Raw genomic sequence first — 19,650 nt, 5'->3', positions numbered from 1 at the left:
CCCAGCCCCTGACATCTGCACCTCCTAACCAAGCTCAGGAATTTGCTATAGCAGAGTATTTCAAACAAGCAGCCATCAAATAATGGACAAAGACTTTGGATCACAGAGTGCAAAACTCTTCAGAGCCTCCAGCAGCAATTCCTGAAGAGAACTTGTGAAGAATTTGTGGGGATTTGCCTGGGCTCCTAAAAATGGGATTTCTACAAGCATCCAGCAGTTTGTCCTCCCTGACAACGTGAAAGCTCAGTTCAATTTCACTCAGGTTCGACATCGAGGCACAGCACCAGAAAAGTGCCCTTTCTGCAGAGGATGTAAAAACAGGCAGCAGAGGAGAGGAAAGAAAGATCTTCCTCAAGTTTCCCTGGAGAGAAGGGCAGGGAGGGCTCAGAGCCACCAGGGAAGTCAGCATTTGTTGGGAGAGGGCTGTGTCAGCATTGTGCTCCCCGAGCCATTCCCTTGGGAGGGACGGTGAGAACAGCAGGAATCCAAGCCAGCCCGTCAGACAATTCCCTTTCCTATAAGTTTCATTATTCTATTTCTCCAAAGTATCCAGTCTTATTTACAAAGCCATCCTTTAAAACTCTTTTCCTAACTCCATTTCTCCCTCAACAACATCTGTCCTGTTCCACGGCGTTTCTAACTGAGCATTTCCCATCTCCCAGCTTACCTACAAACACATACCGTACAAACCTTCTGCTAAACCCTAAAAACTCTCTCCACACCCACTTCCCGCAGGGTTTACCTCGGCTGGCACGGCCCATGCACATGTTGTCTGGAGTCACCACCTCCTGCTTGATGGAGAAGTAGTCGGTCTGCAGCACGTCCTGGGCGGGCTCGCGCAGCAGCACCGCGGGATAGTCGCTCTCGTACTTGAGGGACAGCAGCTCCTCCGAGCTGATGGGGTGCAGCGTCTGGTAGGACTCGGTGATGAAGCTGGGCTCGGAGAACTCGGAGGGGGGCACGCACTGCGCGTGCTCGATGCCGTAACCTGGGGGCACAGCGGGAGTCAGACCCTGCCCAAACAGCCCCAAGCTCCCAGAGCACCCCACACCCCTCCCTCAGGCACTGCTTCGGGCAAGGGCTCCAGGAGCTGCAGAGATGGGGTCTGAAAATGCAGCAAGTTAGCAAAGTAAGACACCCCAGACCATCCTCGATGTGCTTTGCACCAAACCCCTCCCAGGGCAGCTGCCAGAAGGAAAAAGCTGGAAAATCCTGGGGAGTGGAGTCTCAGCAAAGGAGGAACAGGGTAAAAATGTTTCATTGCCGGTTGGGAAAGGTGACTCCTTGCACAGCCACCTCTCCCCAGTGCCAGAGCCTGGAATCCCAGAATCTCAAAAGGTTTTGGATTGGAAAGGAACTTAAAGCTCATCCAATTCCACCCCTGCCAGGGCAGTGACACCTTCCACTATCCCAGGCTGCTCCAAGCCCTGTCCAACCAGGCCTGGGACAATTCCAGGGATGGAGACATCACAAACTCTCTGAGCACCCTGTGGTGCCAGGGCCTCACAGTGAAGGATTTCTCCCTCAAACCTCATTTAAACCTCTCCTCTTCAGATCAGTTTTTGCTGGTTCATGAAATATCTCCCAGACTTCCAATGCCCTTCAAGAACATCTCCAAAGCAATGGCAAGTGCAGGAGTGCAGGTGGAGACTCATCCCTTTCCTTGCTAGGCTCCTCCCTGGCAATCCAGAATTCAGCCTTTCCCCCCATTCCCTCCCTTTTCAACAGGTTTTTTACAATTCCCAGTACTCAGGTGTGCTGAGGCTGCTTTCAAAATCTGCTCAGTTACATCTTCAAACAAATAGTGCTTGAGGAAATCAGATGTTGGCACACAAGGCAGCCACCTTCAGGAGTGGCTTCCAAAAGTTCAGGAGGCTTCCAAATGAACCCAAAACCTTTGGAAACCCAAGATCCCCCTTTGCAGGGTGCAGCCCTGTTGTGGCGAGGACAAACCTCGGCTCAAAGGTGCTTCCAGGCATGGCAATGGTGATAATTATCACTGCTAATTGAGACTTACTAATGAAGTAGTCTGAGGTGTAGCGGGACTCGGGGTAAGTGGTGCTCACTCCATTTGCTGGGTACGGTTTCACCTCTTCTGCAAAGGGGAAAGGAAGGAAATGTCACCAGTGGAAGGCACACGGAGCTGTGCAACACTTGCTGTGCCACAGAGAGCCCTGAACTTCCCAAAATCTCCTCCCCAGGTCAAACTGGGACATTCTGAGCAACAGAAATTAATTCAGAGCTGAAATCCCACAGGAACCTGGGGCACGTGGGGTCCTTTGGGAATTCCTGCTGCAGGTATGGCCGAACTTAAACCCAACCCAACCAGCAACAACATTCTCAGCCAGGGCTCCAGGAAGCTCTGAGCTCCCAGCTGCAGCATTTCCCTGCTTGCCTCAGGCTTTGTCACCTCTCCTTCTCCTGGGGGTTGCTGAGCACACTTCCATGTATGAGCTCCTGGAAAACCTCCCCACACAAGGACAGCTGTTTCCCTGGAAAAGCCCTATTTTTAGACCAGCAGTAGGTGTGTATGAGGGAGTGGTGACCCATCCCAAAGCCAGCTCCTCTAACCCCAAATCTGTGTGAATTCCCAGCCTGTGCAGCACCTGATGCAGGCAGAACATTCCATGCTCCAAACTGCTTTGTCTCACTGTCCCTGACCCCACTCCTGACACAGACTCCTCCCTGTATATATGGTCAAAACGCCAAATTTCAGCTTTCCACAGGCATAACTCACTGGGACAGAGCACGGAGCATGCCAAGGCATAGATTCCCTGCTTCCCGTGGCTTTTTCCAGGTACACTTTGCTCCTCTTGGCCTGCGCTGAATTTGCTTTCCCATGTAACAACCACCCTGCCCCTACCCTGAGCAGTTTTTCCCTGAACACCTGAGTCATTCCAGCATGGCATGCTGAGCAGGGATACAGGGATGGGGATTTTCTTTCCTTTAACCAAAGCAAGGCCCCCGGGCAGCTCTGGCTGAGTTTGTTTCTGCCCCGGCTCTGGAGAAGCCGAGCACAGACAACGCACGTTCGCCTGTGAGGAGCCTAAATTTGGCCCTCTCCCCTGGGGACTGCAGGCTGGAAAATATTCCCTAACAAAAGGAGGGGTTGTGCAAACACAGAGGACTAATGAGAAATGCTCTGTTCCTCTCTCCACAGTGCCTGCCAAGGGCAGGGGGTGGCCACAGAGCAGGGGAGAACCTTCGGCTGTGCTTAGAGTCAAGTGCAGGGCACTGCTGACTGCTGGTAACTGAGGAGGTTATTTTAGGAAGAATTATGGAAAAGTGAGCCTGCAAATACCCAAATCCATCCAGGGAAAAGGCACCCATGTGCTGTTTTTAAACCCTGAGCAGCCTGTGGTACATGAGTCACGCAGTGCTCACAGGGGACAGGGTCAGCTCAGGGAACAGCGGGGTCACAGCCTGTCCCAGCACGACCCCGGGCCAGCAGCACAGGTAAAGCCAGGCATTTCGGGGCTCAGAACCACTCCCAGCACCAACACACCCAGCCATGATGGTGGGGAAGATGGAGAGACAAGGTGGAGCCCTGGCTGAGCCTGGAGACACCTGGATCTCTTCCCATGTCACATCCAGGTGCAGAGGGAGAGCCCCAGCTCCTCCTGCCTGGGCAGGGACGTGGCAGGGACAGGGACAGGGACAGGGACAGGGACAGGGACAGGGACAGGGACAGGGACAGGGACAGCTCTGTTCTGCCTGTACAGCTCCAGCCCAGCTCTGGCCAGGGCTGGAGATGAGCCCCAGCACTTACAGGGAACAGAAACCAGACCTGGGGGGAGGCTGGTTATTTCTTGGGAGCTCTTTGTCACCCACCAAATACCTCACTGGAAACGTGTTCAGAGCCCACCAGAGGAGCAAGGGCCCTGCTTGTGCAAGAGTGACAAAGTCATCAATGAAACCAAACAGGCAACTGAGATTTCTGGGTTCCCAGGGCAACACCAACAGTGTGAAGACACAGAAATTCAGCTTTATTCATTTTCAGCCTTTCAGAAGAACAGTTGCAGCAGGCACAAAGATTTTCAGCTTCTTTGAAAAACTCCTCCCTATCCCAGGCCTTTGTAGCACCAATTCAGTGTCTGAATACCCACATGTGTCAGTGCTGTCTGAAATTATGACTCCCCTCTGCCATAAATTTACAGCATCAAGTCCATCTCCATGTGGGGGGAATCTGCAGGAAGGAGGTGCAAACCCAGCCCTGGTGCCTCAGTCAGTACCTGCAGCACATCCTACCCTTTCCACAGCCCAAAAAAATCACAGAATTACAGAATCCTAGGAGGGTTGGGTTGGAAAGGACCTTGAAGGCCTCCCAGCCATGGCAGGGACAGCAGGGAAGAAGGGCTGTGGGAAGGTGCAAGCAATGGCTCAATGCAAGGAGAAATTGGGCTGACCACAAGGTTTGGCTTTGTTTGGTTAAACTGCTTGGTGTTGATGCAAGCACTCCATGAAAAATATGCAAAACAAAAGGGACAGACCAGATTTAGAGCCCAAGAGCAGGAAAACAGCCTGGCCTGCCCAGAGCCCGGGAAGGGCCATGTTTACCTTCTGCAAACCACAGGTAGCAGTAAAATTAGTAATGGGCAATTAACATCCATTTGTCAATGGTTTCCTGGAAGGAATAACTGTGCCCCCCCTCCCCTTCCTGCCACCAGGGTCAGTAGGACAGCACAGGGGACATTCCAGGAAAGCAAATAGCTCTGCAGAGAAGGGAGCTGGGAAAAGAGCCCAGGTGTGCTGCAGCTCCTGCCTGTGGCTCAGGCAGAGGTGCCCAGCTCCTCACCTACTCATTAGAAACCATCCCAGTGCTCCTGGGCATCCAGACATGGAAAATCAACATCCTAAATCAAAGTGTGTATCCCCAGCCACTGAAAGTTAATGCCCTTGGGTGTTGTCATGTAGGGAATGGCACAGATGGCTCCTCCTCCCAGACATGCTGGTTTTGGGGGCATGGAACACCTTTTTTTGGGACATGGAACAAAGCAAAGCAGCTTCCAATTGCCACTGGGAAATTCGGGTAGGATTTTGGCTGCATTTCAGTACCCAGTTCCAGTGGAGGAAATAGTAAAATTCACAACAGGAGCTGAACAGGCTGAGGAAAAATGCTTTGGAAAATCCCACCATAGATTCCAGGCAGTCACAGCGTCCCTGCCCACCGGGGATCCCTGCCAAGCAGCCGGCACAAACACTCTGCCTCTTTGAGGCCCTGCCAGGACCCGCCTTGCCCGCTGCTGTGGGATGCCCATTTGGAATCCTGCTGAAAAGCTGGGCTTTGGAAGATGTTTTTCCTGGGATTAAAGCTCATGGTGAACACCTCCTGGTCTCTGGAAAGCCCCAGAACCAGGCTGGCAGGGATGCTGTGAATTGTTCACCCGGGACACCCCAGGACTAACCTTTCTGCAGGATCTCCAGGTGTTCCCAAAGGATATCTCCCACAAAGTCAGGCGCCAGCTCCAGGAAGCACTCCTTGCCCAGGGCACAGAGGGCAGCTCCGTTCATGCAGAACTTCTGGAAATCCACTTCCTTCAGGCTGAACTCGTTCACTGCCCACATCACCCAGTCCCGCACGTGCGTCTCCGTCCACTGCTGGGGGTCTGCAGAGGGATCCAGCCGTCAGCACCCCAGGCAGTTTTCCCAGGAAAACAGGACACAGACAGTGCTGCAGCTGCCCTGCACTAGCACAGCCTCAGCCCTGGAGACTGGCAGCCCACTGGCATCAGGGTGTGAGGAACACCATGCCCGGTCTGGATCAGCCTTAATGTGGACACGTTTCATCCAAGGAACAAGCTTTGGATTTATCGGGATTTCTAAAAATCCCATCACTTCTCTGACCCCCTTCTCCCACCCATTTCTCCAATTTTCTTGGTTTCTCCCTGTCACCAGTCTCTGGTAAAGGGTTCCTGCTGCTTCTTTCTTTAGTGGAGATGACTTGTCCACATTTTTCCAGCTTCTAAGAAGCTTCAGGTGGTATTTAAAAGGCAACACCACCTGAGGAGACCCAGCAGGGGAGATGGCAGACAGGGAATTCTGGGCAGGCTGGAAGGAGGACACTAGCCCTGTGGGCACTGTGGTTGTTCACAGGAAGCCAAGCCTTACCTTTGGGAATTCCCAGCCGCTGCTGCTCCTTGGCAAAGCCGCTGAACGTGGCTTTCAGTGCCTGGGACATCATTTCTTTGCTGCTGGGCGTTAATAAAGGCACATCTGCACATTCCATGTCTGAAAGAAGCAGGAGAGGAACACAGCCATGAGGACACAGGGCTGGGAAAGATGTCAGGGAATGCTAGCCAGGTGCACACGGTGTCCCTACACTTCTGGAATGTGCTACTGGATGATGATACCAAGGCCTTTCCAGACAGCCTGCTGCGCTTCAGCATTCCAGGTGTGTCTGGAGCCTGGGAAATGGCTCAGCAGCTCCAGGCACCGAGGAAGGCAGAGCCCCACACCAGGGTGAGCAAGAAGAGGGAGAAAAGCATCCCTGAATTACCACTCTGTCATCCCAGCACAAAGAAAAGCAAGGAGAAAATTAAAGAATTCTAGAAAATTCTTTATCCTAGGAAATTCTTCCCTGTGGGGGTGCGGAGGCCCTGGCACAGGTTGCCCAGAGAAGCTGTGGCTGCCCCTTCCCTGGAAGGGTCCAAGGCCAGCTTGGAACAACCTGGGATAGTGGAAGGTGTCTCTGCCCAAGGCAGGAGGTGGAATGGGATGAGCTTTAAGGTCCCTTCCACCCCAAACCATTCCATGATTCTAAGAGTCCATGAAAAAGCGAGCTGACGGCGGCTGAGACAGGATGGAGGAGTGGCAGAATACCCACTTGAGGGGGGAAGGGAAACAAAGAGCTGGAAAATCCCACATTAGCCCAGAGTTACGTCATGCACATCCACAGCACGGAGCCAGGGTGAGTCATGGCCAACGCCAGCCATCCCAAGGGACAGCGGGGCCAAGCCAAGAGCCAGGCCTGGAGTCAGTCCTGACAAGGACCAAAGCTCTTCCTTTCCTTTTTTAAATCCCTTTTTCAAATTTATTTGGAAGGAGATGAAGCTTTGCAGCCAAAGAGTCTCACAAATAAAAGCAACCATTTGAGGCAAAATATCTGAATAGAGGTTTGGCTCTTTTTCCTGTACTTTCAGTATTCCTGAAAAACATCTTTGATGAAGAAGGAAAGTCTTGAACAACCACCACCCCAAAAACTGCCCTTGATCAGCGGAGATGGAAATCTTCCACCTGAGGTTGGTTTAGCTCTGCAGCCTAGTGGAAATTTTCCATGAAAACTCAGTGGAAAAATGACACCATGGGCAAAGTCTTTGGTGTTCTCACAGACATTGAAAATCAAAGAATTCTGTGCCTTGTGGAAACTCAACCACCACAGTTTTCCATCGCTTCAAGTTCGTTAAACTCCTGATTTAATAAACCTTTACACCTGCAAAATGCTGCTGAGAGCCTGTTCCAGGCAGTGTTGGTGTATTCCTGATAAAACACAGAGTCAGGAATGGAAGAGCTGCAGCCACTGGGAAGAGCCAGCCCAGCTGCCCAGTCTGGAATTCCTGCTCCACTCAACTCCTCCCCAGCCAAACTGGGAAGAGCCAGCCGAGCTGCCCAGTCTGGAATTCCTGCTCCACTCAACTCCTCCCCAGCCAAACTCATGGCCACCATTTAAAGGCCAAACAACCCAACACTGGGTTTTTTCCAAGTGGGAATCTGGGGGTTGGGTCAACAGAATTTCAGGGCAGTGGTGGAGTCATCACTCCTGGAAATGCTTAAAAAACCTGTGGATGTGGCTCTTGGGGACATGGGTTGGTGGTGACCTGGCAGTGCTGGGCAGTGGATGGACCCCATGATCTTGGAAGGCTTTTCCAACCTAAACAATCCTTTTTTCCATGGATAAACCTCCACATGCAGCTCTGTAGCACACGGTGAGGGTGACAATGCTGCAAAGCATCCCCAGATCATCTGCTGGATGCTCCTGACGCAATTCCACTGCCAAGCCAAACAGAGCAACTTCTCTGTCCCCACTTCTGCACCTTCCACCTCTCAGCCCCAATACAAAAATTCCCGCTTCCCTTTGCATGTCCTCCAGCCAAGTGCCCAAGGCTCTCAAGGAATGATTTGCAGCCTCTTGGCTCAGGTAGGAGCAGTGAAATTCCCAACACGGAGTCTCTAGGACACAATTCCTGCCCTCAGCCCAGCACACAAATCCAGAATTGCCTCCACAGTGGCAGGACCAGGACCTCTGAAAGCAAATCCCACATCCAAAGGCTATTTGGCAAATTACACTTCAATATTTACTGGATTTGGCTGGCGAGGGCACGGAAAACGAGCAGCCACCATTGCTATCTCTGTTCCCCATCTGCTGCTTGAGATAACACTGGGAGAAAGTGGCTCGGTGCCCCTTTCCCTTCATCCTCAAGTTACATTTGAATGCTCTGTTCTCCCTGCTCTGTGGTCACAGGGACCACCCAGGAATCTGCTCCCTCCGCCTGCCTCAACAGCAGCTCCTGCCTGCCCTGGGAAGATGAGTCAGAGCCAGGCTGAGAAAACGGTTCTAACCCCAATTCTAACACTGAATCACCATGAAAACCTCTGTGGAGGTGAGCTCCTCAGGCCAGACACCAAGAGCAGGGTGAAAAACGGTATTTTTATCTCTGCAATAGCAGGGGCCCATCCCTGATCCTGCTCTTTGGTCGTGCAGGATCCATGGGTTGGCTTTGCACAAACGCAGCAAATCAATTTTTCAGTAGCGGGAGGATAAGATTTCGGTTTAGGAAGGTGAATGCTGAGCTCTGCACAAACAGCCTGTCAAAACAGGGGAGACTTAAAAGTGATTCCCAGGGAGAGGTCACAGGGAAGCAAACAATCTGTTCCCAAATAAAAAAAAACACCCATGCCAGAGGACGGTTTCTATTTAAAGACCCAAATCAACCCAAATGTGCATTTCAAGGCTTCTGCAAAATCTGTTGTGCTCGGCAGATTTAGGACTAAAACATCATCTGCACTTTTCCTGCGAGGTCACAGCCACTTGTTTGAATTTCTGCTGAGGACAGAGCAGCCCCAAAGCCCTGAGCCTGCAGAAGCCTTGGCTGGGTCAGCAGTGCCCCAGAGCTGGGAAAACTCACCCAGGGAAACCAAACGTGTGTGTGAAGCTCTGCAGACGTGTTTGGGGACAAGGCTTGGCTGGGTGGCTCGAGAAACATGGGGTGGATGGACAGTTTTTACCCTAAATTCTTGTGCTGCTGCTTTGGGTGTACTGAATTTATTTAAATAATTCAGTATTTATTTTAAAACTGGGTGGTTTATGTGCAGGGAGCATGGTGGGCTTCACCCAGCTCTGTGCAGGGCCAGGACTCAGTGATCCCTATGAATCCCTGCCAACCTGGAATATCCTATAACTCTATGAACTTTGCTAGTGCAGGGAAATTCCTTCCCGTGGAGGCAAACCCAGCCCTGGCAATGTCCTCCAGCCCTTCGCCTCCAGTCTGGGATGCCTAAAGGTCAGAGTTGAGCAGAATTTCAGGAACAAAAGCAACAAGCCCGGCTTAGCAGCCCCGGTATCAGCTTTCAGTGCCATCTGAAACCTGTTTGCAAGATTTTAATCAAACCTTGCACCAATAAAACCTCTCGGAGCACAGGGCTGCGTGCAGGGCTGGGGCAGGAGCCAGCAGCAGGCCCAGCTGTTCCACCTAAACCCAGTTTAGGAATGCTGAGGCTTTAATCCCAAAAGCAAGCTCAGCAGCAGGGGCCGGGCTGGGATTTCTGGCTGGTTTTTACGAGCCCATCAAAGCCCCCTGACACGGCTGCCACGTGCACCCAGCTGTGGGGATGCCATGTCCTCGTCCTGCGCCGACAGAGCCGCCTTTGATTTCCCTCCTGGGAGAGCAGGCAGGGAGCTATGGTTGGATTTTTAAGCAGTGCCAGGAGTTGCAGTCGCCCTGGAGAGTTATGTCAGCAGCATCTGCAGAGCAGAGATGCGGGATTTGCCTTGCATGGGGACAGCTTTTATCTGGCTGCAGCTTTCCAAGGCCAAGAGGGATCTGGAGGCTCTGTGGCTTCTCCAGACCAGGCCCCTTCAGCTCCCTGACAGACCTGGAGATGGGACTCAGAGGGACAAGAGACTAAAACACCCTGACATTGCCCTGGATGGGTTCTGTGCTAACGGGGACCTGCCCAGAGCCCCCAGCCAGGGGCACGTGGAGCCTGAGAGAAAACCAGGAGCAAAGAGGCCAAGATCACCAAGTTCATCTCCCAGCCACATTCCCACTCTGCTCCCACCAGGCCCTGCATGTGTAAACTATTTCCACACATCTGATCTTTTTAAAGGACTGGGATTTACAAACTTTAGGGATTTTGACCTTCAAATGCACAGAACTCCTCTGCACGCCAAAGCCATTTAATGCAGCTGATTGCAGAAGGAAAATAAATGGCAGACAGGGCAAAAAAAGGATGGTCTGAGCAGAAGGATGGGAGCAAAGTCATTTTTCAGCCGAGTTTCCACTCAGGGTCAGTGACTCCACCAAGGTCCCCTCGGCCACTCACTTTTTTTTCCATCAGAGCCCCAGTGTGTCCCTGTGTGGGTTTCACCCAGCAGCTGCTGGAAAGGGATGCGGGGAGGGTCAGAGCAGAGACACCTGACCCCACAGCACCTCCTGTCCCTGCCCGGATGGATGGGTGGATGGATGGATGGATGGATGGATGGATGGATGGATGGATGGATGGATGATGGATGGATGGATGGATGGATGGATGGATGGATGGATGGATGGATGGACGGACACCAAGGGCAGGACCCCGAGGTCTCCTCAGCCTCCCCTTCCCAGGCCGGGAGCACATGGATGCCATGGAGATCCCAGGCCCTTGTGTGGCTTGGCAGAGGCACGGGGACAAGGGGGAAAGGTGTGAAAATGAAACAGGGTAGATTTAATTTGGATTAGACTTAGATTTAGATTTAGATTCAGATTTAGATTTAGACTACATTTTAGGAGGCAATTCCTCCCTGTGAGGGTGGGCAGGCCCTGGCACAGGGTGCCCAGAACAGCTGTGGCTGCCCCTGGATCCCTGGCAGTGCCCAAGGCCAAGCTGGATGGGGCTGGGAGCAGCCTGGGACAGTGGAAGGTGTCCCTGCCCATGGCAGGGGGTGGAATGAGATGGCCTTTAAGGTCCCTTCCAAGCCAAACCATTCCAGGATTCCATTATTAAATTAGGGGGGAAGATGTACATTGTTTTCAAACAAGACCATTTGCAGAGACTGTGTATCCAAAGGCTCCATGAATTCATGCCTGTGTCCCTCAGAATCCTCAATCTTTGAGCCCTGAGGCAGCTGAGATCCCCCTGGAGCCCCCATCCATCCTGGAGCTGCCCACGCTCCAGGATGTCCCCCCACTGCTGGGTGACGATGGAGCAGGAGTTTCCCAGAGGGGTGGCAGGGGTTCACTGTGCCACCCTCCTCCCACGTGCCCACGGTGAGTCTGTGGCCACCACGGTTCCCCCCAGCCCACCGCGGGCTCATCTCCCTGAGCCCCTCTGTCCCAGCTTTCCCCAGGATCCAAAGCGGGGCAGAGCTGGAGCTGGGGGAAGCTGGAGCACAGATTTCCCAGCGTCCCCCAGCTGGGAGGGTTCAGCAGCCCAGAACCTTTCTCAGGATCAGAGGAGGCTGAGGAGAGGGGGGCTGGGAGCTCAGACCCTTCCCACGCTCCCCAGCGAGGCCGCCAGGCACCGTGGAGCCACCATGTCCCCACCACGTCCCCACCATGTCCCACCACATCCCCATCTCAGGTTTCCAGCACCCCCAGGCACCTCCAGCCCCTCGGGCAGCTCTGCCTTTCCCAGGTGCCCCCCGCCCTGGAGCAGGGACACCCGGGCAAACAACCCTGGCTGAGCCCCCTGTTATTTAGGCAGGATTAGGCAAAAATTTGTGTGCACTTTTGAACTGTTTTCACAAGCGTTGCCTCTCACTCCCACGCAGGAAGCAGGAGAGGAGCCGGCCTGTTCCAATTAGGGCTCCTCGGACCCAAAGGGCAGCGAGATCCGAGGGGGGAAAGGGAAAGTGGGACAGAAAGCTGGAAAAAAGAACCAGAAGGAAATCTGGGAGGGGAACAGGGATAAGCACAGCAAGGGGTGTTTGCTGGGGCCGTGGATAGGATGGGATGGGAGCAGATGGGGGAGATTTGGGTCCCCTTCCTGCAGCAACGTGCCAGAGACCGGCCCTGCTTCCCTCTGCAAGGATGGCACAAAAGGTGCAGACATTTGCTATTTTAATTTAAAATAAATATATTTCTTAAACAAAAAAATAAAAAGAGAAGAAAAATAAGTCTTTTTTTTCCCTCCTTCAAGCAGTGAAAAATAAATAGTGAGATGAAAGCTGGGCTTCAAGAGAAAAACAAGAGAGGAAACCGAAAGCCCACAGTGCTTAGCACTGCAGAAAGCCCAACAAAGCCGGCTTTTTTCTGGCCCTCAGCAGTTTTCTTAGGGAGATGTGGTGTGCCATGGGGGCCAGCTCTTCCCCTCAAAAACAGGCCTGAAGACTGTGCTCCCCAAATGCAGATAAAAGCATTTTCTCCCAGGTTTGGGCTCTCAGCCCTTGGAGCACCAGAGGGGAAGTTCAGCTGCAGGTGAGGTGTTGGGATGCTCTGCTTGGCCTCAGGTTCTGGGGTTCAGCCCTGTGTGCCATGGACAGCCTGCCCTGGCTGTCCACGAGCAAAACTGGGCACAGGGCAGCCACCAGGTGAGGGAGGGCTGGTTTGGCTCTGGCAGCTGTGAGGAACCAGGCCCAGGGAGAGGATTCTGCAGCCACCATCAGTCACAGCCTGCCCTGCTCAGGCTCCGGCTCCTTCTCCTCCCTCGCTCTCCCTGTTTTGTAACGTGGGTGTTGGATGGCAATCCTGGGAAAGCAGCATCCTTGAGAGTCCCAGGAGCTCACAGGGGAGCAGCCTGGTGGGCAGCTTGCTCCGTCCTTGGCTTTTGTGAGAGAAGAGGGAATGAAGTGCTAAAGAAAGGCCAGGGCTGAAGCTGAGCTAAACCACAGCCCCTGAGTCAACGCTCACTGCGATTATGGGAAAGCTCCCCCACCTCAGCAGGGCCAGGGCCCACGGCTCCTCTTCCTCCAGCAGCTCAGGGGCTTTCCTCGGCTGGGATTCACCCCATCCTCCCCATTTCAGCTGCTGGAAGGAGCACAGATGGATAAAGCAAACCCTGGGGAGATTCAGCCACCTCTGAGGTTGGGGAATGTGGCCATGGCTTAACAGCACTCATTGGAAACATCAAGGAAACAGGATTGGTCATCAATAAAATTCCATCAGCATTACCCAGAGCAGCTGTGGCCGCCCCAGCCCTGGAAGTGTCCACAGCCAGGCTGGACAGGGTTTGGAGCAGCCTGGGATAGGGAATGTACCTGTGGGATGGGATGAGCTTTAACACCCCTCCCAACCCAACCCACCCGAGGGTTTTAGGATGAGCTGCTACAGGGCTGGAGTGGTTCAGCTCCAGCAGCACCAGCAGCTCAGCACCAGACCCTCCCACTCTTGAATCAGCTCCAAATGGCCTCTGCAGTCCCTTCAGACCTAACAGCATCACAACCTAAAACTCCCAGCAGCCTTTTCCGAGCCCGCTGGCCTGAGGGCAGAGTCCAGCTTCATTAAACCCCCATGGAGGCTCCAGACTGGACACAGCCAGGCCAGGAGGCTGCAGCCAGTCAGGAGCAACCTCCACCTGCCCAAACCCCTCCTGCTCAGGAGGCAAAGGCCCTTAGAGCCCTTCCCTGCCTCTTTCCCAATGGAACATCCCATGGGCAGCGTCCCCTCTGGAGCCGGGATTAGCGCCTCACGCCTCACCTCCAGGCTGGGATCGCTGCCCAGCAGGGCTGGGAGGACCCTCCCAGGCTGGCGCAAACCTGAGGCACGCTTCCCCCATAATCACCTAATCCCTGCAAACCGCGCCTCTAAAGACTATAATCCCCGGGCAGGGCACACGCGCTGCCGAGCCTGGAAAAGCCTGTCATGGACACCCAGCCCGGCTGGAAGCAGCCCAGGTGCAACCAGCCGGCCCAGGTCATGCCCCACCTGCGGGAGATGCTCCTTTCAACCCAACCCCGCTGCTCACACCCCGCAGAGCTCGGACTGCTCAACAGCAATGGGGAAAAAAGGGAAAAACCCCTGCCAAGCCCCAGCACTCTGCACCCAGCAGACGAGCACAGATACTGCCCTGCTGCTGGCACAGAGCCCGGGCGCTCACGGGGCTTGTGACCAGAAGCTGTTTGAAGCTCCTCACTGTCCCAGGGCTGGGCCAGGAGCCCTCAGTGCCAGCCGTGCCCCCAAGCCTTGCAGGGCTGCAGGAGCCCAGCCTGAGCCTCCCAGAGCAATGCCACGCTGGGCTCCAGCACTCAGGGATGGTGCTCCGGGTCACACGCACCCACCGTCCCTGAGAGCTCACATTCCCTTCCAGTCAGGTCACACCCAGGAGTTCTGTTCTCTCCTCAAGCCCCCGGCTGATGTTGCCATTTCTGGCATCTTTGATGAAGGAGGGATGGGACTGGAGGATTTGTCCCAAGAGAAGGATGAACCCATCCCAGAACCCTGCCATGGGTTTTTCCTGGATTGCAGAAGCACCCATGGGATGCTCCTAAGGTACTCCCTGGGCAGTTCAGATGAAACATTTCTCCATCCATCCAAACAAACCCTCAGGCTCTTCCGCAGATATTCATCTCCCTGTCCTTCATCATTATCCAAGAACAGGGACGGACACAAAGGGGATTCAGCTCCAGCAGCTGCTGCAGGCTGGGGCTGCCAAACCATGCACCAGAGTCTCCCAGTAAGGGAGAGCAGGGATGTAGCAAGGCCAGGTTGAGGATAATTGGCAGAACATCGTGTGGGGAAGATGCTGTCAGGATGGGAAGTGTGAAAAGGGGAGGCTAAGATCTCTTGGCAGGGCTGTCCCCTCACAGCAGGAGGAAGGCCAAGGAACCTTCACTCAAGCTGAGCTCTTTCATCACTCACAAAGGATCCCAACTCTTCGAGCCGGCTCAGACACTCCTGAAGAACAAACTGTGCCAGCACACTTTGTGAGCAGCCATGCATGACCTCACAGCTCGGGATGTTTTCATCCCACAATCCCCATGATCCATGCGCAATGACTCCATGCCCTGGATAAAACCCCATCATTTGTGCTGCCCATCACCAGGACACGAGACACTTCTGAGGCCAATGGACTCCAGAGCTGTCCCTGCTGCTGGGAAATCACTGGTCCCAACAGAAGCCTCAATTACCCTTGCCTTGGGAAGGGATTAGACACGGAGCTGCTCAGCCAAACACCTCCGATCTGTCTGTCCCGAGGAATTCCCAGCCTTGCCTCCACTTCCCTGCTCAGACTGATCCCTCTGTGTCCAGGCCAGCCCCTGCCCCCGGGCCGAGTCACACCAGACACGAGGCAGCACATGGCAGCACCGTGGCACTGCCCCGGGGCTGGGGTGATGTTCAACCCCCCAGATATGTCCGTCCACATCAAAGCCTCTGCTGCTCCCCAGCTCCCACTCATCCTCCGGGAATATTTGTGAGAGCCGGACCCGCCGCTGGTGCGTCCATGCGCTCACGGGGAAGGTCCCAAGGCTTCCTGAAGCCAGAACATCCCCGCAGGATGCTGCCAGCACAAGGCGGCGATGCGGAAGGACCAGAGGATGACGAGGGAGGGAAGGAGGCTCGGCAGCTCCGGGTCACCTCCGCTCGCTGCCGCGGGCGACGGGCGCTGGGCGAGCCCTGCACCGCTCGGCAGCTGCAGATTCCTGCCTGTCCCACCCCCTCCTCCGCAGCCTTCCCGGGCACCCCTTCCCCGCAGGGCAGCGCCAGCCAGACAGCCGGGATTGCTCAATGGCAGCGGCAAGTCGCATCGCGTCCCGCGGCTGGCAGGGCTCCGCGCCCGCCCCGCTCCTTCCCGGCTGCGACAGCTTCCACAGCTGGCACTGCTGGGCTCTGCCCCGGGCAGCGCTCCTGAGGTGTGCAGGGCAGGAGGAGGAGGAAGAGGAGGAGCCCAAGAGCTCCTTCACCTCGCAGGAGCCTCACAGGCTCCTCCACGGGAGCCCTGTCCTCACCTGTCCTGCCCGTGTCCCCCCTCACCCTCTGTGCCCAGGGAAGTCCCCGCACACGAGGACTCCGGGGCTGCCCTCCCTTATCAGCCCGAGCTGTCCCGGTGCCAGTTGCAGTTTCCAAAGGCGGAGAGGGAAGATTAGGATATTTAGCTTTGAAATCAAACAAATAATTGCACAGGCTTTCTGCAAACAGATCATGGTTGGGAGGTCAGAGAGCAGCTGGTAAATCTCAGCACTGTTTGCTCTGCCTAAATAATATTAGACCAAGAATAATCAATCATTTTAAGCAACAAAATTATTTATAACTCTTTAGAGCAAACAGACAACTCCACTGGCAGCTGCCAAAAGATGGCAGGTAATGATCCACATGTCTCCAATTCCCCTCTGTGGTTATGGATTGGCTCCTTTGCATCCCCGGATTTACTGCCCTGAAGATTTGCCCCCACAAGTGCCATGACCCTCTCTGAGGGTGTCCCTGGCCAGGCTCACAAGCACACACTGAGAAACACACAAATACACCCAGCAGCCCCCTACAGCTGAAAATCCTGTCCCCCAGGGCAGCTCACAGAAGTCACTACCTGCTCCAAGCACCTTCCCATGTCCCAGTGCAGCTGCATCTCCCAGGGAGGGAGGGAGGGAGAACCTGCTGGACAGGAGAGGGAGAAGGTGCTCCTTCTGCTCTGCCCCCTGAGCCAGCCCCACCTCCTCAGGTTGTGGCAGTGCTGATGGCACCACCTGACCCCTCCACGGGCACCACTCATGTCCCACACGCTGCCCTGGGCAGGCTCTGCACAGCAGCAGCCACAACAGGACAGGAACCTTTTCCTGGCTGGGCTGGAAGCCGTGAAAGCCAAGGGGTTGCTGAGAGGAGAATGAGAGCCAGCTTCCCTCTTGGGACCCGAAGGGAGCCAGGACAAGGCCATCCCTGGATGCTCCTGCCAGCCCTGCACCATTTCACCTCCCTGTCCCCTGTCCAAGCTCAGCTCCCCCAGTGATGGAGGCCAGGAAGGGCCTGGGAAAAACCTGGGAACCAAAGTTCTGCAGCCCACGCCAGCCTCAGGAACAGTGGTGCCAAAGTAATTTCATTTCACAATTTCCCAGGAACAGTTCTCCTGGTTTTATTAATTTTTAAGCAGACAAGAAAACCAACAAAGGGGATTTTCCAGTAGAGCCCCAAGATTAATCATCTCCATCCCAGGCTGAGCACAGGGCTCCTGGGCTTTGCCCAGGTATGTTACACCACGCAACATCCGGGTTTCCAGGATCCTCAGGCACAGGAGCGAGGGTTTTCCCAATCCCCAAGAAGTTCTTTTCCAGCTCCTACTTCTAGGAAACTTCCCACCAGGGAAGGGACCAGTGCAGGGATTGGGCCAGACCAAGCCCTGGGAAGATGAAGGTGGGAGTGAGCTGGGAAAGGCGGCCAAAGACGAGCTGGGCTGCCCCATCAGGCTCAGTCCCCCCCATGCCAGAGCCAAGCGCTGTCCAGGATGGGATTATGTCAGCTCCTGGCCTCAGCCGGGAATAGCGAAGGGCAGGCAGGGATAAATGGATAAATGTGAGTGGCTGGAGGTGCTCGGATCTGCCCAGAGGAAGCCTGAGCTTGGAAACCTCGGAGAGGGCAGGGGGAGAGAGGCTGAGCCACTCCCAGGCCTCGCATCCACCCCGCAAAGCATCCGGAAGCTATTAAGGAATTACAGCCTCCCTGGCCCCGAGCCCTCCCCGGCAGAAGTGCCTGGGAGCAGATGGTGAAAGGGCTGATTGAATTCGGCTGCTCACGCCAAGAGGCTCTTTAGGAGACACTCAATGGAGGAGGGGGTGGAGGGGGCGGCATTTGGGACTCAGGAGCTGGGAGCCCTTGCCAGGAACTCCAGGAATCCTCTGTCAACCCTAAGGAGGCTGGAGGAGCTTTGGCAGTGACTTGGATGTGTGGTTTGAGGGGTGTGAGTTTCCCCTGGGAGCTTGGCCCCGAGCTCCTGGTGCTCCAGGAGTGACTCCCCAGTGATCCAAGGCTGGTTCCTCTCTTAATCTCCAAGGGCACCATGAATTGGACCAGCTCCCTTCCAGGGATGTGGGATGGCCCCAGGAGCTGTGTGATCCCAAGCCTTGATCCCAGCTCAGGAGGAGGCACAGGAGCTGTCAGCCCAACAGCCCTGCCCACTGCCGGGGCTTTCCTCCCAGAAAAATGCTGGTTTGTAAAGATCCTTAATTCCCAACTTGGTGTAATCCCACCCCATTCCCACACTGGGTATGGGACCAGACCTCCCAAAGAGCCCTCAGAGAGGGATGGAACTCCGGTTACTCTGGATAGGGAGGAGGTGGGGAAAAAAGACCAGGATGTGAGAAATGTAGGATGAAAAAGAGCCAACAGAAGGGGGGAAAAAAAAAAACAAAGGAAAAATGTGCTTCGAAAGTCATCCTCAGTGCCAGCCCTCCCGGGGGTGCTGCCAGTGCCTGGGCAAAAACACAGACGGAGGAACCAAAATTGCCTGGGGATGAAGGAAGGGTTTAAACCCTCCCTGGAAAGTGGAGGGGAAGAAAAGGAGGAATGCCCCAAAAACCAACACAGCCCCAAGCTCTGGGCTCCCTGCCCTGCCAGCTGGCTCCAGCTCCCCATTCCCCGTGCCCCAGGGGGACAAGGTATCGGTTTGGAGGCCCCGTGCCATCCCCGAGTCCATGCCTGTTTTTCCAAGGGAGAAAGCTGCAGTGAGTGCCCCCGGGATCCTTGGCCGGCTGCCCGAGGTTGGGAAATCGGGAGCCTGGTCAGGCTCTGCCGGAGGGGCCGGCACGGAGCGCTCCGTGACCGTCAGGGGATCTTTGCGGAGCAATCTTTTCCGAGACAAGTCATGAGATTATTTCTTGCCTGGAATTTGCTCCCGCAGCTCCCATCGGCCCCGGACTGCTGAGTCAAGAGACCGCCGGGGCTGTGCCCTCCAGATGAGTAAATAAATTGCCATGGGGAGTGCGGGGGGCCGGGGGGGCTGGCGCCCGGCGGGGCGCGGGACGGGGCAGGGAGGGGACCCGATGACTCCCGAGCCTAGGGCTGGGGATGGATCCCGGCTTGGCAGCAGCGCACAGAGTTAGTCACCAGATTAGCGAGCAGTTACACACGCGGCTTAAAGGCACATCATCCTCCTCTCCCGTTCCCTTTCCTCCTTTTCCTCCGGGGTCTTATCCCCCTTTTCCCTTCTTTTAGTTTTGAAGTTTCTTTCAGCCGAGCTTTGGCTCTCAGTGAGTGGCAGGGACGGGCAGCCCGACAGCCACGGAAGGCAGAAGCCCTTGAAGACGGCGAAGGGGGGAAGGGTCCGGCCCGGGGGTGACAAAGCTCGGGGCAGCCCCTCCTGACCCCCCCTCCCCACCCCGCCGTGCCGCCCCGGCAGTCGGGTCACTCTATAGGATCCATATGGCCCCGGCTGCTCCGGGCTCGGCGTGGAAGCAAGAGTGGTGCGAGTCATCCCGCTCGAAGGCAAACAGGCGCAGGGCCGGGGCCTTTCATGTTCCGGCCTTTGGAGCCAAATTCAAATCTGGAGCCGCTTAAAGGGATGGAAAGAGCCCCAGCGAGGAGCGGCCCCGCCGGG

At 55.1% G+C, this 19,650-nt stretch overlaps 1 protein-coding gene across 3 annotated transcripts in view; it reads right to left on the bottom strand.

Moving 5' to 3' along the window:
• ETS1 (ETS proto-oncogene 1, transcription factor) overlaps positions 1-19,650 on the bottom strand; it is a 77,906-nt gene that overhangs the window by 18,941 nt on the left and 39,315 nt on the right. For all 3 annotated transcript variants that reach the window (XM_064397643.1, XM_064397646.1, XM_064397644.1), the window contains 4 exons: positions 6,109-6,228; positions 5,406-5,606; positions 2,018-2,095; positions 743-988 (listed from right to left, as the gene is read on the bottom strand). In XM_064397643.1, coding sequence (XP_064253713.1) covers positions 743-988; positions 2,018-2,095; positions 5,406-5,606; positions 6,109-6,228 — 645 coding nt within the window. The remainder of the gene's footprint in view (positions 1-742; positions 989-2,017; positions 2,096-5,405; positions 5,607-6,108; positions 6,229-19,650) is intronic.

This window comes from Passer domesticus, chromosome 23 (genome assembly GCF_036417665.1).
Source record: "Passer domesticus isolate bPasDom1 chromosome 23, bPasDom1.hap1, whole genome shotgun sequence".
Classification (NCBI taxonomy): domain Eukaryota; kingdom Metazoa; phylum Chordata; class Aves; order Passeriformes; family Passeridae; genus Passer; species Passer domesticus.
The sequence above is the reverse complement of the archived record's forward strand: the minus strand, read 5'-3'. Positions and strand labels throughout refer to the sequence as shown.